This window comes from Microcaecilia unicolor, chromosome 12, assembly GCF_901765095.1.
Source record: "Microcaecilia unicolor chromosome 12, aMicUni1.1, whole genome shotgun sequence".
NCBI lineage: Eukaryota > Metazoa > Chordata > Amphibia > Gymnophiona > Siphonopidae > Microcaecilia > Microcaecilia unicolor.
The window spans coordinates 94,385,358-94,404,067 of NC_044042.1; the positions used below are offsets into that span (position 1 = coordinate 94,385,358).

An 18,710-nucleotide genomic window follows, 5' to 3' on the forward strand; every position below is an offset into this window, starting at 1 on the left:
AAGAGAGCGACGGGCAGCGACCCCCAAGGCCAAGGACTTAGAAGAAGCCCTCAACAGATCATACAGAGCATCAGCTAAAAACGCAGAGCCCGTCTCAATCTTAGCCACTTCCACATCAATGGCTCCTAAATCATCGGAAGAGCGGTCCAAAACTCTTTCCGCCCAACGAAAACAAGCTCTGGCCACCAGAGAACCACAAATAGCCGCTTGAACCGCCAGAGAAGAAACATGAAAACTATTCTTAAGAAGAGTGTCAAGTCTCCTGTCCTGAGCATCGCGCAACGCGGTTCCGCCATCCACTGGAACCGTGTTGCGCTTGGTAACAGCCGAGACCACAGCATCTACCACCAGAAGCTTAAGGAAGGCTCTATCAGCCTCTGGCAGAGGATAAAGAAACTGCTTCGATTTAGAGGGGCGAAAGGCCGCATCCGGGACTTCCCATTGAGGTTTAATAACCTCCCAAATATCTTGATGCATAGGGAAAGTTTTTGTGGAGGCTCTGGAACCCTTAACCAAAATATCCACCTTTCGGACCCCTGAGTCAGGAAGGGGATCCTCAAAATGTAAAGTAGAGGATACCATAGAAATGAGATCCTGCAAATCCTCTCTATGGAACACTCTAGCCACCGCAGGATCCTCCCCCTGAGCCAAAGGTACAGCGTCTGGATCTAAAGAAGAATCTTCCCAAGAATTGTCCACTAATTCCTCTTCCTCCTCTAAAAGGGGCATATCATGATCCTGATTTGAAAGAGACTCCAATTGCATGTCCCAAACCCTAGGTCTCTTGGGAGGGAGGGTAGTAGTGACAGGCTCTTGTGACACTGCTGTACCAGAATTGCCCCTCTGCATTAAAAATGCCTGATACATCTGTAGAACAAACTCAGGAGGAAACCCCCCTGCCTGAGAGCTGGCAACCTGTAAAATAACTCCCGATTCCGTATCAGCTAAGGTCGCAGAGCTGCGCAAAGCAGACGGACCCCCTGCAGTAAGAACCGGAGCTGGGCTCAAAATGGCCGCCGTTCGCGCCAAAACTCCAGCGCTACCCCCCGAATCTGAGGCCTCCACTGTCGACGCTAACACCGTCGCGGGAGAAGAAGGGCCAACCGCCAAAACGGACCCCGTAGTCGACGGAGGGAGAGGGGCAGAAGCAACATCAATCGCCGTGCAGTATTTACAAGCGCCTGAGGCATTAACGCCTCGCCGCTGACATACAGCGCACCTCTTCAACTTCTCCGACATTTCGGAGGGAAAACCCGTGCCCGCGCCGACGCGGTTCGCGCAAGTTCACAGAGAGGAATTGCTAAATAAATAAATAACGAGAATTCCCCGATATAAAACTACAAACGGCACTGCTAAAGCAATAAACAAACAGCACTACTCTGAAAGAGGGCTGAAACACAATGCTGCAGCTTTACTTTTCAGGCTTCCTTTTTTTTTTTACACAGCTGAATCACAGCCAACAAGGCATTCCCCTGCAATCAAACGGAGCTGTCTGCTCATTCAGTCAGTGGGGCAAGTTCTCTCGATTTTTTTTTTTTTACAACCTGGCTGCCTCTCCCAAAGGCAAAACACCTTTCCTCAGAAAGGGTGGCCCTTCCCTTAATAATTTTGAGAGAACATTAGGGAGATGGGGAGGATTGGGGGAGGGACCCGGAAACATCCGAGTGTGACACCCCAGAGGCTGACAACAGCAGATAAAAGCACCAAAAAAGCCTCTAAAACTTCCCCAGGCACAGAAATAAATGAGAGAGAAAAAACCAGAATACCAATCTACATAGATATAAATCCTATAAAGAGAGACTAAAGGGCTCGCTTCCTACCTGCTGGGAGACTGAGAAAATACTGAGGCTAGGGTCACATGACCAGGGCTCTTATTGGCTCTCTAGAGTCAGAGTTTTTTTCTCAGTCTCCACCTGCTGGTAGGCGAGCACAACCCATCAGTCCAATCCTGGGCCGGTCCGGAGGGATGCTAAGGAAGGCCCGTTTCTGACACAAATGAAATGGGCGCTAGCAAGGTTTTCCTCGGAGCGTGTATGTTTGAGAGAGTGTATGTGAGAGTGACTTGTGTGTGAGAGAGAGAGTGAATGTGCGAGTGTGTGTGTGAGACAGAGAGAGAGAGAGAGAAAGAGTGAGTCTGGGTGCGAGTGTGTCTGTGAGAGAGAGAGTGTGTGTGTGAGAATGAGAGTGTGTGCAAGTGCGTATGTGAGACACAGTGTGAGAGAGAGAGAGAGAGAGAGTTTCACACAGATACAGTGTGTGCGAGACACAGACTCTCTGTGAGACTGAGTGTATGAGACCAAGAGAGTGTGTGAGTGACTGTGTGACACAGAGAGTGAATGTGATACAGTGTGACACAGAGAGTGAATGTGATACAGTGTGAGACATTGTGCGAGAGACAGTGTGTGAGAATGAGAGAGAGAGAAAGACATTGACTGTGCGAGAGACAGTGTGTGAGAATGAGAGAGAGAGAAAGACATTGACTGTGCGAGAGAAAGTGTGTGACAGAGATACCTCCCCCCCCCTCTCTGGTGTCAGGCCCCCCCACTCTCTCTCTCTCTCTGGTGTCTGAGCGTTACTGTGCAGGATGCTGAGCTCTGGCTGTGCTTCAAGGAACTGACCAATCCTATTTAATAGAATGCACTGCCAACATTCTGAAGCCAAGAAACTTTGTGTGGTTGGTCACTTCTGCTTGTGATGAAACCAGAAGTACATGATGTCAATTCAGGAGATGGATACAGAGAGCAGGAATGCCTCAGCCATGCTATCAGCTTCAGAATGTTGGAGATGCGTTTTATTATATAGGATAGTCCAGTTCATTAACAGGCTTCAAAGTAGAAGTGACACAGGGACAAAGTTTGTCCCCGTCCTCATGGGTTCTGTCCCCATTCCCGCCTCCTCCCCGTGGGATCTGTCCCCATCCCCGCAGTTACTGCGGGTCCCCGTGTCATTCTCTACTCCTTATGTCCCTGGGAGTCCTATTTTTCATTCAACAGCGACACCTAATGGACATACAGGGTGCATATATACTACGTTCTGGAGGGAGCCTCAATCCATTACCCTCGGCCACGGTTTGTTGCTACAATAAACACAATGGAGGTGAGAGGAACCAGGGATATCTGCAAATGAATTATGTTACTGCAGCTCAAACAAAAGAAAGAATCTGAATGATCTGGAAGTCTTATGGAGGCAAAAAAATAAAAAAAAAGCTAAATGGTTTGCTGAAATATCTATATCTATATATATCTATCTATATATATTCAGTTAATTGTTTGGTGTCCTCTCTGTCTTACTCTAAAAGGAGTTTTCCCTACTCTGTTCCTATGGAAAAAAAATTGAAGACCCATTGGCTAATTTACTTGAAACCTTTTTAATGCAGATCAATCCTGAACCAACGTGTAAATTGACAAACCAGATCAGATTCCCTAATTCTACAATTTAACAAGTAGTGTGTACTGGAGAAGTAGATCAAACTCTATGGAGACTATTTTCTCTATGGCAGTGATTCCCAAATCTGTCCTGGGGGAACCTGAGCTACTCAGGTTCTCAGGATATCTACAATGCATATTTATGAGATAAATTTGCATACACTGCCTCATTGGTATGCAAATCTCTCTCATGTACATTCATTGCAGATATCCTGAAAACCTGACTGGATGGGGTTTCCCCAGGACAGGTTTGGGAATCACTGCTTTAAAAGGTGGTGTTGCGAGGGATTCCAAGATAGCTGCCAGCACCTAGACGTGTTTGGACCTCGCTATTCCTTGCAACGTAATGCCAAAAAGACGAGGGAGAGCGCCAGCTCGAGCTTCTCTGACTCCTTCCCTCTTACCTTCGGGCCCGATGGACTTTTTTGCGAGGCCCTGAGGACAAGCCATGGTGGTCAGGAGCGGTCCCGTTGGAGCTGCCAACATTGATGAGGAGGTTTTGGCGGCTCCTGGGCTCGATGTCACGCTGAGCCCCGACTCACGAGCGCCCCCTCTGCAGCTGCAGATGACCTGCTCCCCCTCTCTGAGATCGACAGGGCCCCCGCCACGTAGCGAAGAGGGCACGCCGTTGAGAGAAGTCCAGGAACAATTAGTGAGGAGGATTCAACTGGATTCCCTTTCCGGGAACCAGACTGAGACCGAGGAGGTATGTATTCCTGCCTTAGAATCGCAAAGCAAAGAGGGACAGAGCGGTGTAAGGAACCAGAACGCGGAGACATACCTCTCATGCAGAAACCGGCAGAGGTAACTTTAGAATCCCTTTGGGATTTGATTTCTAATTCAATACAAACTTCTACATGCCAACATGAGGTACTAACTAAAAAGATAACAGAAATGGAAAAAAGATTTGAAAAAATAGAAGATGTGAAATCTTTGGCAATTCGTGTAGATATTGTTGAAAAGAATGTAGTTAATTTGACAAATTTACAAACGGATATGTTAAAAGATTTAATGATATTGAAGAAATCTGAAATGTATGAAAATCATATGAGAATCTATAATTTAAGATTCTTGAATTTCCCAAAAGTAAAAATGGTACCCCCAATTAATATGTTAAAAAGATATCTTATTGAAATTATGGGAGTTCCTGAATCTGCTGTGCCACCATTTACTCAGGCATATTATATTCCTCAAAAAGAAGAACAAAATGATTTAAACTTGACTGCTTTACTGGAAACCTCTGAAACAGAGCAAGCCAAACCGGCAACGTTGGTAGCCACTGTGGCTTTATTGCCCGATAAGCAGTGGCTCTTTAAGATGTTTTTCAAAAACAAGGATAAGTTATTCTTGGGACTGAAAATTAATTTGTTTCCTGATGTTTCACGAGAGACCCAGAAAAGGCGGAAACAATTTCTGCTACTGAAACTGGCTGTTCTCCAGATGGGAGGTGTATTTTACCTAAGATTTCCCTGTAAATGTATCATAAGATACAATTCACTTAAATATGTTTTTATGGAGCATTCACAGTTGACATCATTTGTTTCCTCAAAAAGGGTTGAGATAGCTCAAATATAAAAAAAAATTGTTTGTCCTTAGTTCTAGGTGCATATTCTTTGAATTTGATTTTCCTTTTTCTCCTCATTTTGATTATCTTGGAATCCAATATTATGTGGAGTATCATTAATGGGTTATAAATTGTTTTTGTATAATTTTCTTAAGATACTGTTCTTGATCAAGTGTTAATTCTTGATATTTTAATGTGACAAGATAAAATAAAAAAAAAAGGTGTTGCATACAAGTGCCTACTGAGTTGTGAACCGCATAGCAGACAGTGAGTGGCTTGTTTGTGGTATATCAAAATAAAAATAAATATAAATACATTTGCTGTATTTAAAATATTTATATCATACACCATCAAGAGTTCTGAGTGGGTTACAAATTGACAGAAATTATAAAAACTCCAAGGCCAGGAAAAATAAGGCTGGTCAACATCTGGGGTATTTACTGCAGCAAAAGAAAAGTAAGACTGCTCTACTGTCTACTCACTTCTGTAGAATTATTTTACTGTGTTATTTTGTTCTAAATGCTAGAGACTGTGAGATTACATAAACAGCAGTTCCATGTATGTTCTGGTTGAGCACGTTTAATGTATGCTCAACCAGAACATGGCTAAGTTCTTATATATGCCATTAATGTTACAAAACCTGTGTAGTAAACTGAACAAATTAAATGTTAACACTTTCCTGTTCTGTTGTGAAAGAGCCTTTTGGGTACTTAAAGTAATTAAGAGCGATCTATACTATAAACAGAATGAATCTGTGCTTCAAGCCATCATCAGGAATGACTGTTTGAAACTATAACAGTCCTTTCTTCAGATGCAACAAGCTGCTTTGTACTACAAATGTATCTGTTTTTTGTTTGATGACCTCCAGTGGTTCTTCACCTCATATCTTCCTAGTACAGAACACTACAGCCCATACTGGCACTTCCTTTGTTCTTAATCCAGTTTTCTCCAGAACTCCCAGTATTATATCTCCCCTGATAAAAGCCACCTAGTGAAAATGAAACTGCTATTTTGTCTGTATGTGGCTGGTGTTCAAATACTACAGTAGGGTCACACTGTTCAGTTTAAGTGCTAAAGTGAATTTCTAGGCTCAGTTACCACACACACAGAGACTCCATAGTCACAGATGTGCTCTTTCCTCTGAAGATATTACATAATAATTGGATTCTAATTTCACTCTGCAGTAACTCAGTAAAGCTAGGAACTTTTTTGATTTTTTTTTTATTACTTACTGCTGTTATTTTATATTACTCAAGTTGCATAATACAGTATTTGCAGCTAGCCATCTTCCCCCTTCAACCCTCAAAACAACTTATCCATAGTAACATAAAAATACTTGATTACTTAAGTTTCTGAGGCAGCACTATAAACACTTGGCCGAGATGTGGAAAAAATATAGGCATCTCTCCTTCATGCTTGGGGTAATTAGATAAGCGACTTGAGCATGCAGAATAGGCATTTTACATATTTAAGCCCCAATGTGGAAACCATATAAAAGGGGCTCAAAAAACAAAACAAAATGCAGCACCCACTTCTTAATGACACACGTGTTGGTGTTACCAAGGCACAGCAAAGACGAGATTTATAATATATCCAATAAATGCTGACTTGTACCAACATACACACACACACTCACTAAGAAAGCAAATAGAATATTAGGTATTATTAGGAAAGGAATGGAAAACAAAAATGAGAACGTTATAATGCCTTTAAATCACTCCATGGTGCGACGGCACCTCGAATATTGTGTGCAGTTCTGGTTACCGCATCTCATAAAAGATATGGTGGAGGTAGAGAGAAGGGCGACGAAAATGATCAAGGGGATGGGACGACTTCCCTATGAGGAAAGGCTAAAGCGGCTAGGGCTCTTCAGCTTGATGAAGAGATGGTTGAGTAGAGATATGATAGGAGGTATATAAAATGAGTGGAATGGAACGGGTAGACATGAATCGATTGTTTACTCTTTCCAAAAATACTAGTACTAGCTGGCATGCAATGAAGCTACAATGTAGTAAAATTAAACAATCAGAGAAAATATTTCTTCACTCAACGTTTAATTCTCTGGAATTCATTGCCAGAGAATGTAGTAAAAGCAGTTAGCTTAGCGGGGTTTAAAAAAAAAGGTTTGCATAGCTTCCTAAAAGTCCATAAGCCATTATTAAAATGGACTTGGGGAAAATCCACTGCTTGTTTCTAGGATAAGCAGCATAAAATGTATTGTACTATTTTGGGATTATGCCAGGTACTTGTAACCTGGATTGGCCACTGTTGGAAACAGAATGCTGGGCTTCATGGACTTTTGGTCTGTCACACTATGGCAATAATTATGTACTTATGAAAGTTTTCCAGTGGGCTACTTTATAAAAGGTGCATATTAGTATTGTTATTAACTGTAAAATTACTAATGCTTTATTGTACATCCTAGAAAATGTTTAGACAATTCTTCTGTAATCCACATTAGACCAGAATTGTCATCTGCAGAATGCTATTTTTGTACTTGTTGCACCAGTTTTTGTAAAAGTGAACATATGCACTTATGTGCTTTCACTGTCTACAAACCCTGTTATAAAACTACTGCCTCCAAGATAAATGATTATCCTAATTACAATACCACGGATTATAAAATCCATCAGCACTCTTATCATGGGTCATGGCATGGATTTCACATGCCACCTTTCTATGGGTACAACCAATTATCAATTCACAGATGTGAATAATGGGCATTGTACTAGGGTCACACACCCAGATTTCCTGTGATCTTCAGCACTGCTTTTTTGGCAGGACGTTATGTGGTATATTTTCGTATACTTAGGTAGGACCTATGTAAGCACAAAAAGTTACACAGGTTAATTTGCTAAACCTGTATTACTGTATCTTCCATGTCTTCTAAAGTAAGCATGCATTTTCATAATGGGCACATATTTAGCTGCTTTTAAAATGTAAACGAGAGGATTTTTTTTTTTGGGGGGGGGCATGATTGGTAAAAGTTTCAAAAAAATATAAACAAATTAGGTATCTCACTAACATGTGTACTTACATCATCATTCAACACATTTAGTCATATAAACTGATATTCAAACACAACGGCAGCTAACTTTGACAATCTACTAGGTCTGGGTGAGCTAAAAAACAAACAAGTATTTTTACAGTTAGGTGCTCTCTTGAAAATTTATCCCATATGCAGAGAAATGTAGGAAGATAAATTGCAGCCATTATATCTGGTAACTTATGGAATAAATTAGCAAATTAAATGTCTGTGTGTGAATTACTCTGTTATTTTCTGGCAATAACTTGCTACCACTCAATAAGTATACATTTAATTTTAACACAAGCTCCAAGACTGCACAGTTGAGAGGGAGGGAGGGAGGGAGGAGAGAATTAAAAAAAAAAAAAAGCAACCCAAAACTTACTTGGCATTTTCTCTGCACTTGTCTTTTTCCTCCAGTCTCTTCATGTCTCTGGCTGCTTGATCCTAAAAGAAAAAAAAAGCACTAACATTTCAGACACAGCTCAAAGAGTTAGAGAAGTCATCCGCAAAACTCAACACGCACAATAAGGCTAGAGCACTGATCAGCTGAACACAAGATATCAATGTTCCAAATGCAGTCATATTCAAACACTGGTTCTCTATTATAAACCGTGCTATGGTATAATAAGAACTGGGCCATACAGCTCCAGCGGTTATCTCTGATCCACCTGCCAATTGCAATATTCTGGTTTTGCACAGCTTTTTCTGGAAGCTTGAGTAAATAAGAACATAAGAATAGCCATACTGGATCAGACCAATGGTCCATTTAGCCCAGTATCTCGCTTCCAACAGTAGTCAATCCAGGTCACAAGTACCTGACAGAAATCCAATTAGTAGCAATATTCCTTGCTACTAATACCAGGGCAAGCAGTTGCTTCCCCCATGTCCATCTCAATAACAGAGTAGGGACGTTTTCTTCAAGAACTTGTCCAAACGTTTTTAAAACCCAGATACGCTAACTGCATTACCACATCCTCCGGCACTCTGTTCCAGAGCTATTCTTCGAGTGAAAAAATATTTCCTCCGGTTTGTTTTAAAAGTATTTCCATGTAATTTAATTGAGCATTCCCTTTGTGCTTTTTGAAAGCGTAAAAATGGATTCACTTCTACCTGTTTTACACTACTCAGGATTTTATAGACTTCAATCAAATCCCCCCTCAGCTGTCTCTTTTCCAAGCTGAAGAGCCCAAACCTCTTTAGCCTTTCAACACATGGGAGGAGTTCCATCCCCTTTATCATTTTGGTCTACTCTGAACCTTTTCTAATTCCGATATATATTTTTTGAGATACAGCAATCAGAACTGAACGCAATACTCAAGTTGAGGTTGCACCATGGAGCGATATAGAGGCATTATAATATTTTTGGTCTTACATAGTAACATAGTAGATGACGGCAGAAAAAGACCTGCACGGTCCATGCAGTCTGCCCAAGAAGATAAATTCATATGTGCTACTTTTTTTATTTGTACTTTCCTCTTCAGTGCACAGACCGTATAATTCTGGGCAGCCCTATCCCCGCCTCCCAACCACCAACCCCGCCTCCCAACCACCGGCTCTGGCACAGACCGTATAAGTCTGCCCAGCACTAGTCCCCCCTCCCAACCACCAGCCCCAGCACAGACCGTATATATCTGCCCACACTAGCCCCGCCTCCCAACCACCAGCTCTGCCACCCATTCTAGGCTAAGCTCCTGAGGATCCCTTTCTTCTGCACAGGATTCCTTTATGTTTATCCCACGCATGTTTGAATTCCGTTACCATTTTCATCTCCACCACCTCCCGCGGGAGGGCATTCCAAGCATCCACCACCTCCCGCGGGAGGGCATTCCAAGCATCCACCTCCCGCGGGAGGGCATTCCAAGCATCCACCACCCTTCTCCGTGAAAAAATACTTCCTGACCTTCTTTTTTTTTTTAAATTATATTTATTGAAATTTTTGAATAACAATATATAACACTTGTCATGGCACAATCATATGACACATATATATAACTTCCATAACCAATAACAGGAAAGTGAACAAATTCCCTCCTCCCTCCCTACCCCTCTACCTAACATGAGAAACTCTTACTCATTAGTGAAGGTTAGTCGTATTGTGGTCAATTATTCGCTTTCAGAGTCTAGGAACAATCAAGTGGGGCGCATCAAGATCTATCCCATTGTGTCCTCTCCATGTGCGATAGCGCTCCCATAGCAAGTTAAATTTTGTTATATGTCCCGATTTCAAGGCTGTCAGTTTTGACATTTGGTAGAGGTAGTCCATCTTATGTATAACCCGGATCACCGGTGGTGCCATTGTACTTTTCCACGCTGCCGCCAATGTTATTTTCCCAGCTATAAACCATATAGAAGTAAGTCTGTGGTCAGCAAGGCGCACTCCAGGTGGACGAACATGTAGTAAGCATATCTCAGGCTTAGCTGAATATCGCACCCCAGTCACTTGAGCAAACGTATCAATCAATTCCGTCCAATATATTTGGATCTTAGGACAGAACCACCAAATATGGGCCATGTCCCCCACCATTGTACATCCTCTCCAACATTGATCAGACCCTTTCCCATACATTTTTACCAATCTCTTTGGAGTATAGTACCATTGATACAATATTTTATAGCTGTTTTCAGTGAGAGAACTAGATACAGAGGCATGTAACATGTGTTCTAAAGCTTTTTCCCATTGGGTCTCATCTAGAGTTATCTGTAGATCTCGCTCCCAGCGTTGTATATAGTATTGGATTGGAGCCTGATCAGCAAGCAGGGCCCCATATAGGCGAGACACACAACCCCTATGGCTACCCGCCCTCATTGCTCTTTCTATATCTACCTCCTCCCGAATCAGTTCTGTTTTTGCTTTCTTGTTTATATAATCTCTATATCGTTGGTAGTGAAATAGGTGAGAGGTTGGTAATCCATAGTCCTCTTGTAATTCTTCAAATGGGGTTACTTGGTCATCTTCCCACAGTTGACTTAGCGTGATAAGACCCCTCCTTTCCCATTGGCCATAAAGAGGATTGTCTACCCCCAACGGACATCCCGGGGCAGTTTTTATTGTCATCTGTTGAAAATGTAGTCTATTGGGTAGAGTCCTTTGCCTAACCGCCCACCATGTTTGCAAGGGGTATTGCACTGCTATTGGGGCTTTCCTAATATAAGACTGGAGTTGGCTCTTTGGTAGCCACAGTATAGAGCGTAAGTTTGCTAATCCCATCCAGTGTTGTTCCATCTGGACCCATGATTTAGTACTACCAGTGCTCCACTCTGCTAATACTCGTAACTGTGCTGCTTGGTGGTATAGAGCAAAATTTGGGACTCCCATTCCTCCTCTTTTTTTTGATTGGTACATAACAACCGCTCGTACCCGTGGTGGTTTGTGTTGCCACACATAGGCGAAAACCTTTCTATTAAGTTGTCGAAAAAATCCCCTCGGTACTGGTAATGGTAATGCGAGGAACAGGTATAAAAGTTTGGGCAAAATCATCATTTTTATGGCTGCCACACGTCCCAACCAAGACAGCTCTAACCCCTCCCACCTGTCAAGATCTCGAAACAATTCTTTAAGTTTCTGGGGATAGTTAACTTGATGGAGGTCCGACAATTTGGGTGTTAATTGAATGCCTAGATATCGGAGGGACCGCTGGACCCATTTGATCTGGAATTGTTGTCGCAGTGAGGCTTCGTCCCCTGCCGCCAGTCCCAATCCCAGAGCCTCAGATTTATCTATATTCACCCGGAACCCGGACATGGTGCCGTATTGATTCAATTCTTGTAATATATATGGTAAGGACTCGCCTGGATTAGTCACTGTTAATAAGATATCATCGGCGAATAGCATGACTTTGTGTGTTAGATGCCCCACCTGGAGACCATGTATGCGTGGATGTTGTCGTATGCATTGGGCCAAGGGCTCCATTGTTAGTGCAAACAGCAGTGGGGACAGGGCACAACCCTGGCGGGTCCCACGTTCTAATGTTATTGGGTCAGAGTTGGTTCCATTGATTCTCAGTATTGCTAATGGCTGGGTATATAATAATTGGAGCCATACTATAAACCGTCCTACAAATCCCATTCGCTTTAGTACTGCAAACATAAAGACCCAATTGACCCTATCGAACGCCTTTTTGGCGTCTAAAGATAGGAGCAACATTGGCTGTCTGGTATTGGTTGCCTCCTGAATCAGGTGGAGTGCCCTGCGAATGTTATCTATTGCTTGCCTTCCCATGATGAATCCCGCCTGGTCCTCTTGTACCAGCTTCGGCATGAGTCTTTGTAGTCTCTTAGCCAATATCTTAGTAAAAAGCTTGTAGTCCGATCCCAACAAGGAGATCGGACGGTAGGAACCACAGTATTGTGGATTCTTTCCGGGTTTAGGTAAAACTACTACATTTGCTATCCGCCAGGTGTAGGATAGCTCCTCTTGGGTATCAAGCTCATTAAATGTTCGGACTAGTAAAGGGATTAAGAGCTTGCTATACCGTTTATAAAATTTGTTTGTGAATCCATCTGGGCCCGGGGATTTACCGTTAGGCATATCGCTTATGGCCCACGCCACCTCATCTGCTGTGATCGGTGCAGAGAGCGCCTCCGCTTCTACCATTGTCAATGTGGGTAGGGCCGCCTTTACAAGATAATTCTGGGCTTCCTGCACATCTAAAGTACCCTCCGTTTTGTATAAGGCCGTGTAAAAGTCTGAGAAGACTGTCCTGATCTCTTCTCCTGTTATACATAATTTCCCCTCCCTATTGAATATGGAGGGCACTTGTGTATGGGTATAGTGCTTTTTTAACTTAAATGCTAGTAGCCGTGAAGCTTTGTTTCCAAATTCGAAATGAGCTTGTCTCACTCTTTGGAGGTGCTCTGCTATCTCTGCCATTTGAATTTCCCTAAGTTCTGTCCGTAATGCGTGTATTCGGTGGTTTATAGCTCCCGCCCCCGGTCGCCCTGCACATTGTTCAGTGAGGTCTCTTAATTCCGCGTGTATTTGTTGGGTCCTCGCTCTTACTTGTCGTTCTAGGTGGATTTGTAAGGATATAACTTTTCCCCGGAGCACGGCCTTACATCCTTCCCAGAGGATCCCAGCTGATACTTCATTATTATCATTGATGTCAATGTACTCTCTAATATCTGCTTCTATCCTGGCGGCTATGATTGGGTCTGCTAGTAGTTTGTCACTAAAGCGCCACTGTGGCGTTCCAGGGCTCATTACCTTCAATTTCCACTCAAGGACTACTGGAGCATGGTCTGACCATGTCCTCGGATATATCTGAATATCCACTGTATTTGTCATTAATGTCAAGTGCCCCATCCAAAAATCTATGCGGGAATGAGAGTTGTGTACAGCCGAGTAAAATGTGTAGCTTTTAGTTTGAGGGTTTCTGTGTCGCCAAATGTCTACTAGTTGCCATTGTCTCATGAATTTATATAATTGGGATCGATCTGCTTGTGAGTAGCGTATCCCTTGCGTAGAATTATCTAGTGTTGGTTGCAGTGTGAGATTATAATCACCACCCATTAAAAGGGTCCCTTCAACATGTTTAGAGAGGAGCACTGATAGGTCCGAATAGAAGGCACCTTGTTGGTCATTGGGGGCATATATATTTAAAAGTGTCAACACCTCTCCTTCCACTTTTACAATCATCAATAGATATCTACCCCCTTTGTCCCTTACTATCCTTTGCACTTGCCAGGGGTATTTATTGGATAATGCTATCAGGACTCCGTTTTTTTTCCTTTCTGTGAGACTTGATGCAAAAAATATTTGCTGTGATCTCATGTTACTACACAGCCGCTCTGCCTCCTGTAGTAAATGGGTCTCTTGAATAAACGTTATATCAGCATGGAGGCGTTTTATCTCCTGAATCATAAGATGTCTCTTTCCTGGTGAATTAAGTCCCTTTACATTAAGGGTCATGCATTTAACAATACTCATCTCAACTGTGTGACAATCTCTTTTGTCCCTCTTCTATTCCCAATCCTCTGGTCTATTCCCTCTTGAAAGTCCTGCTCTCTAACCTTCAGGTAATGTCGAATCTGAACTAATCTCCCCCCAACTAGAAACTCTTTTACCCTCCCCTCCCCCTTTAAGACATCCTCGTATCCAAAGCACAAGGGTGTCATAGAGGGAAGTGACCCACCCACCCACATATTATCAATTAACAATTTGGGCCCCACTGCTTTGGGCAAAGTAATGTGAAGTGCTGATTGCGCAACTGAAAGGCATTTTTTTTTTCTTTTTTTTCCTTTACATATTAAATGTCATCACCTTACACTGTTCAATCTTACAGTCAGTTTCTTGTAACTTATGTTTGGAATCAGCTTTTGTTGTGTCCGTTCCTCCAGTCACTTCTTTGCTTTGTCTTCGGGTCTTCGTAGCTGGGTATCAGAGTGTTGTCGCTGTAGTCGTCCTTTTCCCGCTGTGACCCGCTGCCATCTTGGTCTATCTCCAGTTAATGGTATACGTTTCCTGGGAGTATTAATGTCTCCGCTGGGGCCTGCTTCCGGAAAGATATGCGTTGCCTCTGCGATATCTCGTATTTGGCATTGCTTCCCCTCCTTGTAAAATCGCAACACAAAAGGGTGGCCCCAGCGATATTTAATCCCCTTGTCTGTCAAAAATTTCGTGAAGGGTCGGAGTTCTGCCCTTCTTTTCAAAGTAGCCGCCGCCAGGTCTTGGTAACATTCAATATGGTATGTGTCCCATTCAAATCCTGGCGTGGAGCGCGATGCCTGCATGACTTGTTCTTTTAATTTAAAATCGCTGAAGCATGCAATAATATCTTTTGGGCGGTTTGATGTTAAAGTTCCTAAAGCTCTGTGGGCCCTCACCAGTTGGATTGTAGCCGGGTCTCTTGTGATTTGAATGTTCTGGAGCAGCGCACTCACAATTTTTTGAACTGTCTGTTCACAATCTGTATAGTGTGGTGTGTCTGGCAGACCCCTAAATCGCACATTGCATCGGCGGCTCCGATTTTCAAGATCTTCTATTTTGTCCCAGACTTGCTGGGTATCTTGTCGGGCCTCGCGGTGCTGGGAGTCGAGTGTCTGGATTAAGTCTGTTTGTTCCTCCAGGCGGTCTTCTATTTCAGTTACTCATAGGCCCAGCGCGCCTATTTCTCCGCGTAGCTCCGCCCCCATCGCGGCGATGTCTGCCCGCACTGCCGTTATTATTTCCGTTTTTATCTCCTGCAACCAGCCCCGTATTTCCTGCATATTTGTATCTTCCTGGATCTGTCCCTCCCCCGTAGCGAATAGCGACGGGGAGAGCGGCGGGGGACTCCCCCCTCGGGACTCGGATTGGCGCTGTTCGAGAGCTGGCGTGCTTGAACTCGCGGCTGGGCCCGTATACGCGAAGGTTTGTAAGTCGACTGCTGGGGCTTTCGAGGTCAGCATCTTTCGCTTACCCTTGGTTTTAAATGCTGTTTTCTTGCGTTTCTCAGTCGCGTTTGCTTGTTTTTCATGCAGTGGGTTTACTGATTGTTTGGGGCTGATCGGAGCTCGTGGCTCAGGCAGCCATTTCAGGTGGTGACGTCACTTCCTCCCCCCTGACATTCTTCTTGAGTCTGCCCCCCTTCAATCTCATTTCATGCCCTCTCGTTCTACCGCCTTCCCATCTCCGGAAAAGGTTTGTTTGTGGATTAATGCCTTTCAAATATTTGAACGTCTGTATCATATCACCCCTGTTCCTCCTTTCCTCCAGGGTATACATGTTCAGGTCCACAAGTCTCTCCTCATACGTCTTGTAACGCAAATCCCATACCATCCTCGTAGCTTTTCTTTGCACCGCTTCAATTCTTTTTACATCCTTAGCAAGATACGGCCTCCAAAACTGAACACAATACTCCAGGTGGGGCCTCACCAACGACTTGTACAGGGGCATCAACACCTCTTTTCTTCTGCTGGTCACACCTCTCTCTATACAGCCTAGTAACCTTCTAGCTACGGCCACCGCCTTGTCACACTGTTTCATCGCCTTCAGATCCTCAGATACGCATTGAGCCTGCCAAGATCCCTCTCCCCATCCGTACCTAGCAGACTCTCACCGCCTAACACATATGCCTCTCTTGGATTTCTACTCCCTAAGTGCATCACTTTGCATTTCTTTGCATTGAATTTTAATTGCCAAACCTTAGACCATTCTTCTAGCTTTTTCAGATCCTTTTTCATGTTTTCCACTCCCTCCGGGGTGTCCACTGTGTTACAAATCTTAGTATCATCCGCAAATAGGCAAACTTTACCTTCTAACCCTTCGGCAATGTCACTCACAAATATATTGAACAGAATCGGCCCCAGCACCGATCCCTGAGGCACTCCACTACTCACCTTTCCCTCCTCCGAGCGAACTCCATTCACCACCACCCTCTGGCGCCTGTCCGTCAACCAGTTCCTAATCCAGTTCACCACTTTAGGTCCTATCTTCAGCCCATCCAGTTTATTTAAGATCCTCCTGTGGGGAACCGTGTCAAAAGCCTTGCTGAAATCTAAGTAGATAGCACGTCCACGGTTCAATCCTCCGGTCACCCAATCAAAGAACTCAATGAGATTCGTTTGGCACGATTTCCCTTTGGTAAAACCATGTTGTCTCGGATCTTGCAACTCATTTTCTTCCAGGAAATTCACTATCCTTTCCTTCAGCATTGCTTCCATTACTTTTCCAATAATCGAAGTGAGGCTTACCGGCCTGTAGTTTCCAGCTTCTTCTCTATCACCACTTTTATGAAGAGGGACCACCTCCGCCGTTCTCCAATCCCTCGGAACCTCTCCCATTTCTATTTTTGGTCTTATTTAGCATCCCTTTCCTAATAATTCCCAGCATCCCGTTTGCTTTTTTGGCCACCCCCACATACTGGGCAGAAGATTTCAGCGTATTGTCTATAGTAACACCTAGTGTTTTTTTTTGAGTGCTGACTCCTAAGGTGGACCCTAATATCAACTATGATTTGGATTGTTCTTCCCAATGTGTATCATTTTGAATTTTCCACATTAAATTTCATCTGCCATTTGGATGCCTAGTCTTGCAGTTTCCTAAGGTCTTCCTGCAATTTTTCACAATGCGCATGTGTTTTGACAACTCTGAATAGTTTTGTGTCATTTGCAAATTTAATCACCTCACTTGTTGTTCCATTTTCCAGATCATCTATAAATATGTTAAAAGCACCGGTCCCCAGAACATATCCCCGCGGTATTCCACTATTCATTCTCCTCCATTGAGAAAAATGGCCATTTAACCTTACCCTCCATTTTCTGTCCAATGAGCAATTCCTAATCCACAGAAAAGAGATTGCCTCCTATCCTATGACTTTTTAATTTTCTCAGGAGTCTCTCAATAACCCAATTAGTTGTAACATTTATAGCAAGTATACTCTTGTGTTCCTAAAACTCCTCCCCATGACTCTCTTACTATAGTATAGAGGGTCCCTACTCACTGCAAGTTATAATGGTGCTACAGAAGACTTACTTCCTTTCAATAATCTAGTGCGTTACATATCACTAGTTCAAATCCCAGTCTACTATCTCTATTTCTGTAACTACTAGGGGACCAGGACAGCAATTTCTTAGATTTGTAAACCAAGGTGCACTATGAAAATGAGATCTGAATAATTCAACTACTCAAGTAAATTTATTTTATACTGTTCAAGAATATTTCCAAGAAGCCAACACTTGTGCACTGAACACACCCTGCAAGTCTTCCTTATTCCAGGTATAATATTTATTAGCAGGCATATGAAAGAGAGCACACTATTCCAGAAGACTGTACAGCATACCACAGAGCGAGCTATATGGACAGGAAATCAGTATACATGCCCTAAACCTGATCAAGTGTCACTGATTTGGATGACTGCAGTGGAGCTTTTTCAGGGGCTTCAACAACTTCAGAAATTTAGAACAAGGACAGTGCTGGGCAGACTTCTACAGTCTGTGCCCTGAAAATGGCAAGGAGAAATCAAGACCAGGTATACATATCAAGTATCACATTATACCATATGTAATGAGTTAATCCTGTTGGCCAGACTGGATGGACCATACAGGTCTTTATCTGCTGTCATCTACTATGCTTTGCTACTATGTTGTACACCAGCAGAGATTTTCTCCTTGTAAGGAGCTGTGAGCAATGCCTCCACAACATCCCCATTATGAAAACTAATTCTAAGAGATAAATAAAGAAGAGGATCCGTGACCACACATGGACCGAAGTCCACAAAATCTTTATTATAATCACAACCTGACAAGGCCATGTTTTGAGAAGTCTTCATCAGGGTAAAAACTGAAATAAGGTAAAATTATGTCTTACCTGATAATTTTCTTTCCTTTAACGCAGCAGATGACTCCAAGAACTAGTGGGTTAAGTCCGCCTACCAGCAGGTGGAGATAGAGATAAACAAACTAAAGGCAGTGATGTCAGACGACCAGCTCCTTCCTCAGTTAGTATGTCATTCGTAAGCATTTGCCAAGGCCAAAAATATGAAACCAATAACAACCAGAAACCATCCTCACTATGAAAAACAGAGAACCAAATAAGAACTTCGAAATAACTGCAACTTGATCCAGAAATCAGAATCCTTTCCATGTTCCCATATCTGTCTGAACTCTGCAAAAGAGAACCCGGAAGGAAAAAATAGCCACACTGCGATGAAAATGAACAAACTGTCGTCTGAACTAGGGAGGGATCCTGGATTCATCTGCTGCGTTAAAGGAAAGA

General features: G+C 43.1%; 1 protein-coding gene across 3 annotated transcripts in view; it reads right to left on the reverse strand.

The window, feature by feature from the left end:
- The window catches only part of LOC115482025 (ATP-dependent RNA helicase DDX42-like), a 164,611-nt gene that overhangs the window by 95,490 nt on the left and 50,411 nt on the right, over positions 1-18,710 (reverse strand). For all 3 annotated transcript variants that reach the window (XM_030221569.1, XM_030221567.1, XM_030221568.1), the window contains exon 4: positions 8,400-8,461. In XM_030221569.1, coding sequence (XP_030077429.1) covers positions 8,400-8,461 — 62 coding nt within the window. The remainder of the gene's footprint in view (positions 1-8,399; positions 8,462-18,710) is intronic.